Here is a 17,824-nt window from a genome sequence, read left to right as displayed (position 1 = left end):
TATATACTGTATGTACACAAGAGCAGAACATTGTACAGTGTTTTGGATAAAGCAGCACTAACTAGCTACAAGCTGGTACGGTGTTGCAGAACCAAACGCAAGATGACAAGTTAAACACTCTAGGAGAAGTATCTCCATGGTTGGTATGAGTAAAGTAAAATATCATGTATGTACAAAGCCATTATTCTAACAAACCCCCCAAACTCAACGCCATTGGCTGTGGAACTGTACATGCTGCAGCTAAGCAATGGAAATCTGACTGCAGAAACTGATCCGACGGACCCTAAGTAACCCACTCCTTTTGGTAGCAAAGTGCACTGCTGATGCAGAGAGCACTCCCACAAGACATCATTGTAACACATCAGCACTTGGGCGCAAGGCTCCAAGGAGAGTGGATATTTATGACACTCTCAAACAGCCACCTGTATTTTTGGGCTACACAGAGCAAGAAACGGCCTGATCAAGCCATTCAAACTGTATGAGACAGACGAAAGCTACATTGTTACGTGCCTGTATGTGATCCTGGCCTTCTACAGACAGTTACAGACTAAAGCAGAAAGTCTGCACCAAAGCACTGCCAGCTCAGATTCGAATGGACTGGCAGTGATTTCCATAATCAGTGCAACACTAATTTCTACACTTCAAAGTGACTTACTGCTCTTCAGATGCACAACATGCTTATTCAGGTTTTACAAAGAAAACAAACCAAAGAGTTGTGCAGATTTTTTTTTTTTAAAAGTCTACTCCATGAAAAACCCAAACTTATAGTTTGTGCCCTATGTCAAAGCCAGTTGCCTCCAAAAAATGTTCTCAGGTTAACAGCAGGGCAGAGATTAAGGTTCTACTTATTACGTATACTTACAACTGTCCTGCAGTTTGTGTCTTCAGAAGAGGTTACCTGCTGTACTTTCAAGATGTTGATCGCCCGTGCCTAAAGCTTACACTGGTTTAAAGAACTGAATGTTTCTTCTTTGATGAGGACAGACTCGAGACAACTTGTTTCTAAACTTGCATCAACTGAAATTTTAAGTTTTAATGGTGTAAAAATCTGACATTTGATTACAGTTAAGAGAAACTTGCTACACAGCAAACTGCATCCAAATCTACCGGTTACTGATGGGACCTTTAAGTTAACCGTTAACAAGTTATTGAAAGCGTCCAGACTTGGAAACCTCAGATCACCCAGCCAGTGAACTAGTGATCCCCTCCCCCTTTTCACACAAGGCTTTCACAAATACAGCTGATGTGACCTTAAGCACTGGAGCCAATGATTGCCATTGGTTAACTCCAATACCCCAGTGGGCTAGGGAGATCCTGTGTTAAGCCCAATGCAATATGCATTAGTGTCATGGAGCAGGAAGATCCCAGTGTTTACTTGTTAAAGTTCACACAAACCATACAGATACAGACAGGATAAGACAGACTCAAAAGGATCCATTATGCTTGAAGAAATTCCAAATAAAACGACATCTTCTGCACAGCCCAGCCTCAAACACAGCCATACTTATCTAGTATAATAAACTCTGTAGTAAACTGTTTTTGACCTCCATAGAGAGTAGGAGTTGTCAAATTTCAGGAGGTAAACTCCTCTCCCTGGGTACTGGTGGCTGCCAGCATACACTTCTTCATGACAGTCTCGTCTGTACACAGGCACTATTTCATCTAGCTGAGGCTTGTTGGCATTCTTTTTGGCTTTTTCTTCACTGCCAGCATTTTCTGTAAGCAAAAAATAAAAGAAGCATCAGTTAACAAGGGTGACTAACTTTTAAAACCAAGGTCTGACTCTCCCTTGTATTTGTGTGTAGCAGACACGGTATTCTATTTTGTTAGCTGAAGGAGTTCATACCAAGCTTGCAGCTAAAGCACTGAAAGAGAAAAGCAAAAAGCATGGGTTTGTGTGGTGTGCTCCTTCACTGCAGAAGTATCAGTTTAAGATACTTCTTCACCCATTTAAGAAAGCAAATCAATTTACCATTGCAGAACTGCACTAGAGGAAAGGGAAGTTTGCCTTTGGTTCAGTCTAGACATTACTTGCTTTAAAGACAAATTTTACACTTCAATATTAAAACATTCCATGTCCAATATAGCTGTAACAGTTTGCAAAGATGCTAAACTCTATTTCTGATCAAGGCATTACCCACACTGCTATTAACTGATCAGCTAATAGAAATATGCAGATCTTCCTACATCAGAGCAGTTCCATCTAGGCAAGTTGCACGACTGTTTCAGAACACTGCTTTTTTCTGATGGTACGCAGGGCTCCCCTATAGATATAGGCTGTAACCTGGGTCTTGGCCACTATAAAGAACTGTTCTTTTAAGTATTACTAATTGCAAACAATATATTGGAAAAAAAGACTTCCACATCCTCAACTATTACAACCAATCAATGAGTCAAGTGAGACATCTGAAGTTACGGTCAGAATTTTACTTCTTATTTGAAGATGAGATGCCAGCTAGATGGAAGCCATGAACTGCAGAGCTGTAAGAACTAGGAGATGACAAGACAGAGTGGTTTTCCTGCACAGCAATCCCTGCAAGACTAGGATTTCATAAAAATAAGCATGCTTACCTTCTTCTTCATCCTCATCATCACTGGATTCGCTGACATGCACACTCACTGCAGTATTAGGGGAGTCTGTCCATTCAAAATACACCCCAAAACCAATGTCATAATTGTCTGTAGCAAACTCCCAAAAGAGGTAAGACCCCTCTTCATGAGTTGGTACTCTAACTGTAACCACTTCCCCTCGGCCCACTGTGATCACAGAGTCTGCATCCTGCCGGATTTTCTCTTTGAAGTCTTTTATCTGGGGTCGTGTCCACATTGATGGAGCAGCTATCACTGGAACAGAATCTAGAGGGGGGGAATAAGCCAGTTAAGCTTTTGTTTCAGTTATTTATGTTGAACACTAAAGTGTGTTTGAGGTGCACTTGAGGACAGTAAACATCATAGTGCTTCCACTCAGGGACTGTGGTCGTGAAGATTTCTTACTGGGATCCAATCAAGTCTTTTGAGGACTACTGACTGTGGATGAATCTGGAGAACAACATCCAGAAACACCAGTGGGTGATGGGAGAGCTGCTGGGAGGCTACAATTCCTGCTCCACTTCTGCAGCTTCCTAGAAGCAGTCAGAGGAAGGTGGGAGAAGCCGGAGAACAGTAGTCTGGACTGTGCACAGGACAGGCTATGCCACGGGAAGGGCAGTAGACACAGAATAAGATTTGGCCTTCCTTTAATCCCCAAGACTAAATCAATGCTCAGTTTTGGGCAACATTTGAACGTATTTCTGCACAGAACAGCTTTCTGCAGGAACTGTTACATTCCTTTCCAACACTGCAGCAATGAAGCTATTTCAGTCAAGAGCGAAAAGAGCTTCTGTATCCCATTCACACTGCTTGAAGTGCTTTCACCTCTCTCCCTGCTCTCAAAAACTGTTTTGCCAACATGACATGTTCTCCTTTAGAAGAAAAAAAACAGAAATCACACCTAGCTCTTTCTCAGATTAATGAAGCCAGGTACGATCAACTGTGGTTTTTAAGACACCTGGATCCTAGCAAAGGCTTCCGTGGTTCATCTTTATCTAGCTAATCCTACCTTTTGGTCCATTCTCCAATGCTTCTTCCAAAGCCTCTGGATCCAGCTCTTTTTCAGGGCTGTCTGTGTGTGCACTGGCTTGCCCATTAATAGATGGCATATCCCCTTGGGCAGGTACATTCATCTTGGATGCAGTAGTCAGAGATGTCCCTGCTGCTGCTACAACTGCCTCCTGCTGTTTCTGCAAGGCTGCCTAAAATGAAAGGAAGTAAATCAAGTAAAACAACAACAACAAAAACAAACCCTGAGCTGCCTCCGTTTTCCAGTAGAAAGTGTAAAGGCAGTTACAAAATCCCCTCTCCTCCCCATGAGGAGGCTCACCATGAAGGACCTGAAGCTGTACTCATTAACTAGTGAGAATTGCATGTACTTCACATCATGGGAAGTCTTTCCAGGCTGGTGGATACAATCAGAACAAGAAGATTCATCTTCCAAATAATTAATTAGGGTATGTACAATGAACTTAGGCCTAGCTACAAAAGTACTGCATTTCAGTAACCTCTATAGCATATCATTAAAAAAAGAAAATAATTACTTAAAAAAAAAAAAAAAAAAAAAAAAAAAAGGAGTTCCAGCCTGAGCTAACTCAGCTTCTATAGAGATATGTTAACTGTGTAAAGCTTACTAAACCCTTGTCAATTTGTGAGTTAACATGGCAGAAGAGTTCTCCAGCAAATGTGCAAGAAAAGGAGTTAGTTAATTTGTGAGAAATAAGAGCCAGAAGGACTGTGAGCGCTCTGGGAGAAGAGTTATCAAACCTCACAGGTGCAGCTTTTAGAACATGACTTACATGTTTTAAACTAAATTCTTTAGTTTAAATTTATTATGCTGTCTCCTGTGCAAAGAAGTAAATAAATATGAGATTATGAGAAGTAACAACCATCCTTTTGGATTCAGGCTGGAAGTGTTATCCCTTTAGTTTCAAGGCTTATTCTGCCCCCCCACCCTCCATGCCCCTTCCTTTCCCACCAGTTATCAGTCAGATTACATGCACTCTACTGTTGAGACAGGGAAAAGGTAGAATTCATAAAATCATCCTTTAAAGAATAACTTAATAAGCATATGATTTTGATGAATGAATAGAATATAGGTATTTTAAAGGGCTAAGACAACACAGTTAAATATTTGTTAGATTCCACACTTGTGCAATTACAGAGATGCTATCCAGATCCACCTTCTACTACTGAATTTCAGTGTGAAGCAGCAAGGAACTTCTCTACAAAACTTCTGCATACAACCTTTCCAAAATTAATGCCATCAGAATCATCTAGAAACAGCCATGACACAGCAGGGTTTTTAAATTGCATTAACAGATTCCAAGTTGACTGAGTTACAGAAATCCAAAAGGCAAATACTCCCCAGAATTGTTACTATGTAAGCTACCTGAATCCTCAGGAACAAGTAAGTATAACTAGATAATATTAGCTCTGTTACCACTTTTTTCATCCTTTCCTGTAGAAGAATTGTCCAAGTATTGATCTGAAAGAAACCTCATTGCCTGGCAGGTGTATTATTTCATAAGCTGCTGTAAAGGAAAGGATGTTGTTTCTGCCCAGGGTCTCAGAGGGCATTAGTCTTCCATACACAGAAATCAGACAGCTATGATTGAGAGAAGGGGTGCTGAAAACACAGAAGAAAAGTGGCAGCAGTGCCTCAGACACCTCGGCCTCCAGGGAGTGGTATCAATTACAGAAGGCACTGAAGACAAGGCTGATGAGACTGCAGCTCTCACTTACTACTATGACACCAAAGCATTGGTACCAAGGTGGCATTAAACTTCAAGAGCAACTGCAGCAGGGCAGGAAGCCTCTGACTTCCCTGTACCAGTGCAACTCTGCTCCTTCTTTGGACACCTCTTTGCTGAAGGCATTATCCTCTTCAAAACATGAATAACTCCACAGGAAATTAGTTAATAAATTTTAAGTCTTTAGCTCAAATACAACAGACCTCAGGCTGACAGACACTGGCCACTTAAGATGTGGGTCCTGCCCATAGAGGTCAGACATGCCAGGATCTGAAGTTTGACTTACATCTGTTTAGGATGCTTAGAAATGGACATCTCTGAACTTAAAAATAACTTCAGAGAATACAGCATATTTGACAGAGATGCAAGATCCCCCTGAAAACACGAGTACCCTTTCAAGACCACACACAAAATCCCTAGTATTACTCCCACCCTTTGCTACCAGTAATAAGAAAGTGTCTTTTCACCCAGAACACAAGCAGTCTATCGCAGACAAGCAAACAACATGCTAGATAGTGATGTCAGAGGAGATGCAAGAGGGGAAGGGAAGTCAGTACTGCTAGAAGCTGACAGAGCAGCAACCTCAGACCCAGTAGCAACGCAAGGCCAGCTAAAGCCTGCTGGTCTTCAATCCTCACATATGATATGTGAAGAATCATTTGAACCCATCAGTTTGTTCATGCTCAGCTGCATTGATACATACTCCCATAGAACTGGGCGTGCAATAGACACTGCAGCACAGCACTTAACGTTCTGCTTTCAGGAACTGTATCCAAGTGATTAGTAAAAGTTGTTTAGAATTTTCTTAACTAATGGCTGCTTCAGAAAGCTACTCAGAAAGATTAAATAAAAGAGCTTTGGTGTTTGAAAAAGCAGCAGCTTTAATTACTAGAACTCCTTTTTTCCCCTTCTTCTAGCAATTAGCTTTTCAAGGAGATAAAAGTAGGTAAGTTAGCATCTTCCAAAGAGCTCAGAAAAAAAAAAAAAAAAAACACCAAGTTTCTCAGCTTACCTGCTGCTGTGCTAGCTGGACTTGATACAACTGCTGCATGTACTGTTGATAGTGCTGCTCCTGGAGCTGCCGAATGAGGATCTGCTGCTGTTCATAGTTGCCGGGATACTGCTGAGCAGCATACTGCTGGAACTGCATGGCAGTCTGGGAGTTCAGTGCTGCCATGATCTGTTGCCTACATTAGTGGGAGAAGAGCATGAAGATTACCAGCAGCTGAGGTTACCGGGGAAATCCCTGTACTTAAGTGACAGTTAATTTAATTTCTGCAAAAATAACAAAAAAAAAAAAAAAACCAAAACAAAAAACCACACCAAAAAAAGCCAACAAAAAAACCCAAGTCTACATAACAGAACAGAGCCTAAAGGTATATGCAAATGTGAATTTTGTCTACCTCATGTTTTGAAAACATCAGGTGTTAAAAAAAAGAATATCAAAAGCTCTGATCTTTTTTTCAGTCTATAATCCAGGAAGGAGGCAGTGGTATAAACACATCACAGTATTTCTCAAACAGACAAGGGAAAAAATTCCATGTTTGGGTCCTCCAGAAAACATGCAGAAACCATCCCAGCAGCCCTTCTGCAGCTGCAAATAGGAACAAGCTTGCTATAGTACCACACGCCAAAGGTTTTTGTAAAGTCTAAACCCACTGTGTTACTACCTTAACTTCCCAGGATAGCATGCAACCATAGGAAAAGCATGACTGATTGTGGCCTAATTCACAAACATAAAAAACTGCAAAACAGGGCAACTGCATCTCCAACAAACAGAAACGCAGAAGCTTCAGGAGGAATGTACTGGTTCATCAAGCACAGGCTCCATTCTCCTTCCCTCTCCAAAAGGCCAACAGAAACCATACAGTAAATCATCCACACTGACCTAGGGCTCATTTTTTTAACTCACATTACGTTCATTAGCGATGAGCTACTGATATTTCAGAGGATTCAAGAATCACGCAAAAGGAAGAGTAGTTCTTTCTCACCCTTCTTCCTTCCCCTCCTCTAACAAGCTTCAAGATTAAACTGCTTATTTTAACGGGCAAGATTCACCACCTTTCAACAAACTGTGACCACTTTGGATATGCTTGGCATCTATAAAACTCACCACACTGTTTTTCTGTCCAAACTCTTCATCTCTGTAACCTCCTACAACCCTTGATACACAATTATTATTTCCATAAAACCTTTTTCTTTTGCTTCTTCATCACCTCCTTAGCATCATCGCATCCTCTGCTCTTTTACATCTGTGTATTTCATGCTCTCACCATATTCAACAGTCCAACTAAAACTTGCGAATTATTTGCTCCCTTTCCAAAACTACTACTTCAGAGATATACCAAATGAACAGGCATTACTGTTAAAGAAAATTATTGCTGAGAGATGTGTGATGCTATTCCTATACAATGTGTGCAATGCTGGATCCATGTTTTCAGCATCTGGATACAGGAACAGTGAAACAGAACATACAGCTCTAGTTCTACGTAAGCCACCAAATGGGGGTGCAAACAGGTTAAGCCCATTTGAACATGAATTCTGAGCTCCTCTGAAAAATGTGCTAAGATCCAGTGACTGCCAGCACAAAACTAAGATCTGCAAACACTTTACAACTTCTAGAAAAAGAATGTCTTCAAGGAGGTAGCTTTAGACTTCCGAATTAGAAAACCTCAACCACACATTTGAAAAAAACCAACACAACGAAGTGCAGTTATCCTTTTTTAAGGCACTGTCCTCTATGAAAGGATAGAAACTTTCAATCAACAGTTTAAATAGTTCAGTTGAGTGCAGCAGAACCCATTTAAGAAGCAGAACCACAAGTTTTGATGAGGTGCAGTGCTTGGAGTCACAATCCCCAAACAGAGATTCTCTTCAAATAAGATTTCTCTAGCAATTTTAGCTGTGAAGGCTGCACACAACAGCACGTTGGGATACTCATTCTCTGCAAACCATGTCTCTCTTAACTAAGGACTGCAAATGTCACTGTCAGACCAGAGTGCTCTCATTTCAGATATTCAGTTCTAGCAGAACTATTTAAACAGCCAACACAATTGTCTCAAGTGCAAGACAGTTACTTCTTCCCAATGTCAGTTCTTTCAGCTACTCACTTTTGCTGTTCCATCCGAAGCCGCTCCTCCTCTATTCTCCTCCTCTCCTCTTCTTCTCTTCTCAGCCTCTCTTCCTCCTCTCGCCTGCGTTTTTCTTCTTCTTTCTGTAAGCGCTCAAGCTCCTCTTCTTCACGGCGCCTTCGCTCTTCCTCCTCTCTTCTGCAACATCACTCAATAAGCTATTGCAGCATTTCTACAACCCTAGGATAAGTTATTTTCAACAAGCTGTAACCTGCCTTTTGCCTACCGAAGGAATCTTTTCATTTGGCATCACCTCTTCTCACTTCAACTTGGAGAAATATCTTACTATTATTACACACCAGAAGAAAACCCATCACCTGGTGTTACTGCACTTTGCAGTACGACAGATGTAAACTCTATTTTAATTCCACACTCATTCTAACCCACTATACTTGTAGCAGAGAATGGTGGGAAAAAGCATCAAGAAGCCTTAAATACATCTTCCATGCTTCAATATGTGTTCAATAATCACAGACTACTGTTTAATAACCACATTATGAATAAAGGATGTGGGATAGCCTTTATCAGGTCACTAACCCTTACTAAAAGAGGAATTTCAAGCATTTGACAATTTTGTGTTTTATACAGCTTTAGTAAACTAAACAATGAGGGCAGATATCTTGTGAATTGCATCTCTCTTGAAAAGATGACAGTAAGAGCCACGTTTTTAAAAGTTCCTGCATTCTAGGTATATGCACCTCAGAAATGATTTTCCATTACAAGTAAAGTGAAAAGCTTTAAAGAGAGCAAGTGGTACCACAGCTATCTGAACTTCAAGCCTCTCTCCTCCAAAGTAACTTTGTCAGCTTAAGCTATCCGTGACACTGTCCATAGATCAAGAATTACATATTCAGTACAATGAGAAATCAAACATTACCTTTTCTTTTCTTGTTCTTCTTTTTCTATTTTGTGAGAAGTAACATATGTTGAGAACAAGTGGCAGCACCTATTTAGGAGCTTAACAAACTCTGTCATAGCTTCTTGCTTTGACATGTTTCCAAGGGCAGCCCATTCCTTCCTAAGAGAGAGAGAGAGAAGACGACTTAACTCTCTGCAAGCCAGTAGGGAGCTCAGAAAACCCAGAAAAGGAGTAACATTGGGAGACAAGCAACCAAAAGCCAGCATGCAGCACTTCAGAGAAAACCTGACCCATTCAAAGACAGAACTTAAACCCGTAGATTTCAGTGTTCTCTTCTACCAAATAACCATTTCATACAAGAGCACCAAGTGCTTATATGAAATTTTATACATACCGCAAACCCTACTTAGAACTCCAAACTGTGTCCAAAAACTTCCCAGATACAAATCAGTTGGCAAATTAACTTGTATTATTACTTGTTTAATCATTCTTCCACTCAAGTTTGTGGGAAAAAAAAGCATACACTCTCCCAGATGAACAAATGCAGTAACTAACCTGATCAAATCAAACGCAACAGCTTGGTTCTTCCTAAACAATCCATTTGAGCAGAAACAGTGCACTGAGTACAGGTTTGAGAAGCAAAGAACAACACAGCACTGACCTTCATAACTAGAAATAGCAACAGTCAACAAGAGAACTGCAAGCAACAGAGATCATACTGATCTCATCAAAATCTACTCAGTGTCTGAATGCAACAGGCAGAGGATTTCAGAGGTTCTCCTTAATCTACTAACAGGAAAGCTCTGCCAAGCGCTATTAGCACTGGCAAGAGACTTGGTCTGTTGCAACTCTGGTGTAAAATAAGGAGAAAGATGCTTAGGCCTGCATGTTAACCAAGTCTTTAAACTGCTATAAAAAAAAAAACAGGCTGTTGGCAGAGCAGCTTCTCCTAATGTAGTTAAAAAAAAAAAAAACATTCCATAATTGCCTCATGGCTCCTTTACTGAATTGTGACTCAGATTTCAGTGATGTTTTTGAAGAGGCTGCTCTCACTTTCTACTACCACACACACCCATACTGAGGCAATCCACGTACTTTTCTTACTGCTGAAATTGGATGGCATTTACTTCAGACGGGAAAAACAGAGTTAAGATCAACAAAGGCCTTTACCTTCTATCATTCCCCAGCACATCAAAGAACCCAACTTCAGGGCAAGTATCAGGATTGTAAGGTCCCAGCAGAACCTGCTTGTGCAGTGCCACAAGTCGGAGTTTTTCTTCATATGTTGGATGAAAGGCTTTGCCATCTTTTTCTGTAGAGGAAAAGAACGTTTCACTGTTATGATTAACTGGTTAAGCATAGGACAGCAAAGAGCATTTCATATCATCACAATCTCCTCTCTGAAAAAGAAGAGAGGACACCAAAAGTTAAGTCACAAACTAAGTCAGCTCTATTCAAATAAAACACTTCGCCCAGAAGAAACACACCTAACTTCAGCTGAGCCGTCGAGAGGAAAACAGAATGAAGGGAAAATGTTCCCAGAGGCAACTGGATGGCTGCACACTGCCATGGCTGCTGGAATAAGTCCTCACAATGAGAAATCTTAGAGGTGACTCAATCAGCATCAGGGCCTACAGAGAATTCTGGCCTTAAGAACTCAATCAGAATTCCAGGAGTTTCATACCACCAGGTTCTAAAGCAAACCTGGTTAGATGCCATTACACATTCTCTATTGAGGAAAATGTGCCTTGATTTAAAGTATTTGAATTTCCCAGCTAGGACTTACCTCAACCCATTTACCAAACTGTCGAAACAGATCTAAAAAACAGGCATCACTACATGCAATCACGCTGCTTGTTTTTTTTTTTAAAAAAAAAGAAAAAAAACCACATTTCCTCAAACAGAAAAACAAGCAAATAAGCATCACCTCTTTCTGAAAGGACTGAAATGAGGAAACTGCTACCAGAGGAACACAACAGACATTTCACACGGCTGTACCAACGGCTTTCCGTTCAGTTGTGAATCAGAGCAGAGCTGCCAGCAGCCCCCCGCTCTCCTTTATCATGAAGGTCACTCTGGAGCAAGTTGTTCAGAGCCCCAAACCAGACACTTCAATTCATACTCAGACTTTGGAGCTGACACAAATTGCAGAATTGCTCAGCTTGTGATTGTAAACATAGTTATTACTGGGAAATCAGAACAGAAGGGGGGGGTGGAGGGGAGGGGGATCTCCCTTGAGTCCTGCTGAGAAGTTCTGAGCAAATATTTCTGAAAGCTGCAAACTGGAAACAACCCCACAGGAAAGTGTTTGCAGGGCACAGTGAGAAGTGATGTTTTTGACACAGTGAGTCTGGTACGTCACTGGACTTTCTCGGTCAAAAACTAACAAGGAACAACTGCATGCATGCCATGTATGTAAGTATGTAAGCTAGGATCACATTAGGAAGGCAAACATTCAAACTCTTATTATTCACTCCTAGAAGCCCGTTTCACACTTCCAGAAACTCAAGTGCTTGTACTTTGCCCAGCATCACATGGCCTTACAGCAAATAGCTATTTCAGCTTCAAAAGACCAGAAGCCTTGACAAGTCCCAGAGGCCCCTTCCCACCCCTGCCATCCTTCAAAGATGCAGGCCATCACATCCTGCAACTTCACCTGAGGATATGACACTTTTGGCAACAAAGCCAGCACAGGTAAAAACTCTCTCCCTAGGTCTCAGATCTCGCTCTTCAGCTACCCCAGCAGTGCTTCAGCTTTTCCCTCACTTCTTCCTACTTCACAATTAACTCAGAACTTAACTAGCAAGTATTTCCTTTAACCTCAATAAATAGCAAGCACTCTGAAAGCACACTTCATGTCCTGGGGCAGCATGCTTAAAACCAAGCTGCTTCATAAAGGAACTCATCTGAAGTTTTGCTGGGCTTCTGTGGCCACCACAGCATCACTGACTTTGTGCAACCTGTGTGCACACAGATGTCTGTCTGCCAGGAAGCACTGTTACATGCTCTGCAGGGCTGCTGCCTCAGCCACCAAACGTAAGGGTTTGGGCTCACTTTTGAACAGGGTTAAAGCCAAAGAAAAAGACCATTTCACTCTACAGCTAAAGGCAGCATGTCTATATTTTCACAGAAGTCAGACCTCAAGGCTTAACTAACAAGGGAAACTCCGCATGTGCAGTGGTGGCCCAAGGGAAGAAGAAAAGCAAGCTAAACAAGGGAGGACAAAAATAAAAAACAGATATCCAGTGACTTGGAGATAATGCAGATCAGAAGCAAGCTCTAAGCAAAGCATTTGGGGTCAGCCAAGGGAATGAAGTCACATCCTAGTCATTTTTCAGTTGAATTCTTCAGCAGAAACCACGGTACACAATTACCCCAAAGACTTGGATGTGTTGAGAGTTAAAATGAACCAGAGGAGCTGGAGCCATCTGCAGAGCTAAATACACCAAAAGAGAGCCTTAGTCAGCCCAGATAAGCAGAAGTGCCAAATCCATTCAAGCATTTGTGGAAACACTAATCAAGTAGGTATCACTTTTGTACCCTATACAGCTGATAGGAAGCTGAAGAATATCAGACAGCTTCAAGTAACACACTGAGAAATCCATGTGTTTTGCAAAGGAATAATACAGCAACTGTACAACCTTCTGTATGCCATTGGTATTCCTCCTGCTACAAGGCCAGAGAAAGGCTCAGCTTTCCTACAGACAGTTCAGAGTCCTTACTGACAATATCTCAAACCGTCACTCACAGAAAAGGCAATGCTCATCACCTGAACATCATACCAACAATAGCCACAAAGAGATCAGACAAGCCTAAGTAGTAATTAAGGTATGCTTGTATGAACAAGGCTTCCAGCATACTGCAGTAATGGCCCATATATACTTGTGGCATGAAGCAGCTTACCCAAAACATTGCAAGGACCAGCTCTCACTACTGCAAGCTCAGGCCTCAGGGATGCGTGCCATGAAGACACAGCACTGTGTTCCTGTACTGTCAGGAACTGACAGGAAGGTCCCTGCACACCTACCATCAGCTATTCAGGCCAGAGCCCTCCTGACAGTGACTCCGTCCAGATGCCCACCAGAGATTCCTCAGCAGGGACTCAGCATACAAAAAGATGAAGCCAGTCCAATAGCGAGTAATGAAAAGCAGATAACGGGAATGGATGTCACTGTGTGGCACTGCACTACTGGCATCACCACAAATTCAGGCTCCAGGGAGTTTAACAAATATGCTTCAATGTGGTTCAATGTGCTGTTATTCCTCTGTAACAGGGAAGAAGTATATCTCAAAGACACACTGCACAACTCACTGCAACTTCTGCTCCAGCTCATCTACTGCACTCCCTCTAAATGTCCAATTCCCACAGGATGGCATTCAGTCTCAGCTGTCTACAAGAAGCCAGAAAACAGTTTCAAGCGTGATTTGTTGCCTCACAGCTTTTAAAAGCAGGTATCACAGATATTAATGCTGCTCATTCGCAGAGCTTTGATGAGTGAGATCAAGACCGAGAAACATGAGAGGTGAATCACTGCCTGCAGACCCCACTGAATGTTCTCTTACACTCAGTTCTTTCCTTCCAACGATGTTCTGCTGATCAATAGAAGGGTAATCAACTAGCCCTTCCTGTCAGATCCGATTGAAGCTTAACTTAGCAATAAATGCAGATACATTATAGAGTTTTTCCATATTCTTTAAAGCAAGCATCTTTGTAACTAATGTAACTATGTAACTAATGAACTACAATCATGCCATCAAATTAAAACACAAAAAACAAGGTCAAACAATTCACTTTGGATGATATATTGCTGAGGTTGAAGTCGCATTCTTGTTAGGATGAGAGGAAATAACTTGGAACAGTCAAACAGCATTAGAATACTTAAGATAGCAGGAGAGCTTTCAGATAACAGAATGATACAGTTTGTGCACTGCCCCCCCAGACACAAGGCACCACAAACCACTGCAGGCAGCACATGAACACTCCAGGGGGTACGATGGTATTTCAAACACATGATATGGAAAACTGCACAGCTAGGCTGATACTGGAAGAGATTCGCTGGCACAGCCAGCAGGCTGCCCCCTCTGACTGCAGGACACAGCCTACACTTCACCAAGCCATCTTCACCAACAGAGCTTGTACCACTTCCACAGGCAAAATTAGCTGTCAAAGGCACTTCTGTCAGCTACCTCTGTCTTTCTCAGAGCTGGAATAAAGCAGCTTTGAAGGCTCTTTAATACTGCAGCTCAGCTTCCGTTGTGCTTTTCACATTGTGTTTACATGCACTCCCACCTCGTCCTGTCTCTAAACGGTTCTGCAAGATACCACCTCAGACAAGCATCAGCAGTCACCGTAATATGTCTGAAGTATTTTGTTCCAAATCAACTTTCCAGGAAGAGCATGCATTATGAATGCATTATGAGCAGAGAGCTCAGTTTACACACTGATACAGAAAAGCAGCTGCTGAACTGGTGATCACTGCTCACCCTTCAACATCCAGTGGCTTCTTCAGCCTCCCTGCCCCAGATCCCTCCACACCAACAGCAGCACTTCATGCAAACACAGAAAATCTCCTCAAGTGCCACTCTTAACTAATAGCTTCTGTTTTTTCTGCTTGCTTCATGGAATTAGCACAGGCAGTTAATATCATACATAAAAGCTCTGATATCAACCAGCATTAAGAAGATCAAGTCTGTCAAACATCATCCCACCTCTGGACCAGTACAGTCTTAAGAATAACAATCAGAAATGAGACCTCAGCACTAATCTGTGTCGACAAGAACCAACCTTCAGATACTCAAGATGTTACTCCTTCAAGTAAAGTAGGAATCTGTGTCTTTCAGCATCCACGTGGCTGCCCACTTCCACAGTTGTTTTCACAATGCATAAGTCACAACAATTTGGAAACAAGACAACTTATTTTCAGTGCAGATGTATAACAAGCTAGATAAATCAGTAATCTGAATACTGCAAGCTCCTCACTGTCATATCTACAAATAGAAATCCTTGTCTTATAACGCTTTCATCAAGAAACTACATATGAAGATATGTGCAACCCCTTCACATGACTTATAGTAGTCATAAGGATAAAAGAGCAAGGCTTTTGTTGGAAAGTCTGACATCGTCATGTAACATGGAAAGTTCCCCTCTTATGATAAGAATTGTGCATTACAGCAAATGATGTACAGCTAAAGAGCAGCAGTGAACTGCAACTGAGCCTACAAAAAGAAGGCAACAAGAAAGAGACACTTGAGACAAAACAGATACACCGCAGTATCTGTAACCTAGATACAAGTAACACCTCACTGACTTCTCACTCTTTAAAAGGAGATGAATATAAAGCATAATTATCACTACAGGATGAGAAGTAATAGAAGTACACTACACACACTATGACTGCGTTGCTTCATTTTTACACCACCAATGCTTGTTTCAGCACAACATTAAACCTAAGATGTAATGAGATGACACTTGGCTGAGATAAGGAATTTCCTACCGTGGAGATGTTTCTTTCTACATTGTGACTTACAAACAAATGCTCATTAGGAAACAAGCTCCCTCAAGCTTCTCACTCTACAGAGAGTGGCAAGTCGGGAGTTGCAGTGCCTCCAGCCCAACACATGGCTGCAGCAGCTTGTGGCACAGAAGATCCAGAGCCTTATTGTTCATAGAAAAGTACAACTTAAAAAAAAAAAAAAAAAAAAAAAAAAAAAAAAAAAAAAGCAAACATAGAAACTATGCCAGAATTGAACTTAGAGGAAAAAAAAAAGATGATTTGCAAAAGTGCATCAGTAGAGGGCCAGGGCACAAGAACACTGCTTATACCTTCACACACTGCTAACAAGCAAGCCAAGCACAATGAGGAAAGCAGGCAGTGACCGTCCCTCGGGCGTCCTTCCCACCTGTGGTGCATTCAGCTCCGAAGGGAGAGCTCACCCGGTGCCACCAAACAGCAAAGAACCACCAGCCTACCACAGCACAGCCTCACGTCCCTAACGCAGGCACGGTGCCGCTGTGCCCTTACTGAAGCTGCTGCAGATTCAGACGGTGCCGCACAAGTAAGGTTACAATAGACGTCCCTCCTCGCAGAACGCACCGCACAGCTGACGCGGTCCCGAAGGAGCGGAGCGCTGCGGCACCTCCCGCTTCCTGCGGCCGCACCTGGCGAAGGATCCCGGCGCAGACACACAGCTCTGCCCACGCAGCCGTGCCAGCGCTCCTTCCCCACAGCCACGACGGCACAAGGCGCAGCCCCGACGAGAGTTAAAGCAAAAGCTCTTCCCCCACATTTCCACGGTTTTTCCCTCGCATGCCAAAAGGAAGGATGATTCTTTTTTTTTTGTCCCGTTTTTTCAGGCCGGGTGCTGCGCAGCCCCTCGCCCCCCGCGAGCCCCAAAGGAATTACCCTTGAAGAAGCGCAGCGCCAGGCCGTACAGCTCCTCCAGCGCGAAGCCCCAGCGCCGCTCCGGGCTCAGCGCCGCTGCCGCCTCCTCCCCTCCGGCCTCCGCCTGGCTCGGGCAGCCGGGGCCCGCTCGGTTCCGCCCCGCAGCCGAATCCCCGTGGCCGGGCCGCGCTTCGCAGGGCGGCGCCTCGGCGTTGGGACTGAGCGTCAGCCCGTCCACCGACACCTCCAACCGCTCGGCGCTCAGAGCCGCCGCCATCCTCCGGCTCCGCTGCGGCGGCCACGTCCCGACTTCCCGTTCCCTCCGACCCGGAACTTCCGGTCCCGCCCCGCCAGGGCCCGCCTCAGGCCGCGCCCCCTCCCGGACGGCCGCTCTAAGCCCCGCCCACGCGCGCTCGGGGCGTCGAGGAGCGCGGGCTTGGGCGTGTGCTGACGGGCGGCGGGAGGGCGGCTCTCGGCTTCTCCCTCTGTTCCCTCGGGAAACGCGGCTCAGAGCCGGCACGAGAAGTGTGCCGGGCCGTTATTTCTCCGGAGCTGTAGCTGCAGTGAGCTGGTCACCGCCAGGCAGTGTTCGCAGTAACGCACTGAGGCGTCTGTCCCCAGCGCTGCCCAGGAGCTGCCCTTCCCTTCGGCGCGCCTCCACTCTGCTCGCTGATCTCTCGGCAGAGCTGGTTATTAAGTCACTGTTACAGCGTGCTTTGAAGCCTTCGGATGAAAGGCAGAAGAGATGTGAAAGCTGTATTTAAAGCATTTCCAGTCAGTATTTCTTGAAAGCGCCGATGTCACTCGCGGCCCTGTTCAGTACAAACGTGCCCGGATAGAGGCAGTCTCGCTCAGACGATAGTTAACCTAAGCTTCAAAAGACGTTTCACAGCCACTTATAAATCCTTCGTAGCTTCTTCACTCGCTTCTGTTTGTTTTGGTTTTGGCTGAGGATCACAAACATCACGCTACTCCTTCCTTTTCCCCAAGACTACAAAACAGGGGTGCATCGCCCCCTTTGGAGCGTTTTGCTTCCTAGGGCGTGCAGCTCTGTCTGTCTGGCACCATCTCATGCACGGAGCCGAGGGCAGCACAGATAACGCTATCTCC

The 17,824-nt window shown here is 43.5% G+C and overlaps 1 protein-coding gene across 1 annotated transcript; it reads right to left on the bottom strand.

The window, feature by feature from the left end:
• Positions 1-1,504: 1,504 nt before the first annotated feature.
• On the bottom strand, positions 1,505-16,991 carry ACBD3 (acyl-CoA binding domain containing 3; the record flags this gene model as incomplete). The annotated part of the gene is made up of 8 exons (XM_079550128.1): positions 1,505-1,716; positions 2,572-2,856; positions 3,599-3,791; positions 6,355-6,529; positions 8,453-8,611; positions 9,351-9,491; positions 10,503-10,644; positions 16,736-16,991. The coding sequence occupies 8 exons, from the start codon at positions 16,989-16,991 to the stop codon at positions 1,505-1,507; spliced, it is 1,563 nt and encodes a 520-aa protein (XP_079406254.1).
• Positions 16,992-17,824: the final 833 nt, after the last annotated feature.

The sequence above is a fragment of the Tetrao urogallus genome (assembly GCF_951394365.1).
Source record: "Tetrao urogallus genome assembly, chromosome: 2".
NCBI classification, from domain to species: domain Eukaryota; kingdom Metazoa; phylum Chordata; class Aves; order Galliformes; family Phasianidae; genus Tetrao; species Tetrao urogallus.
Note: the sequence above shows the minus strand (reverse complement) of the source record. Positions and strands in the feature narration are given on the sequence as shown.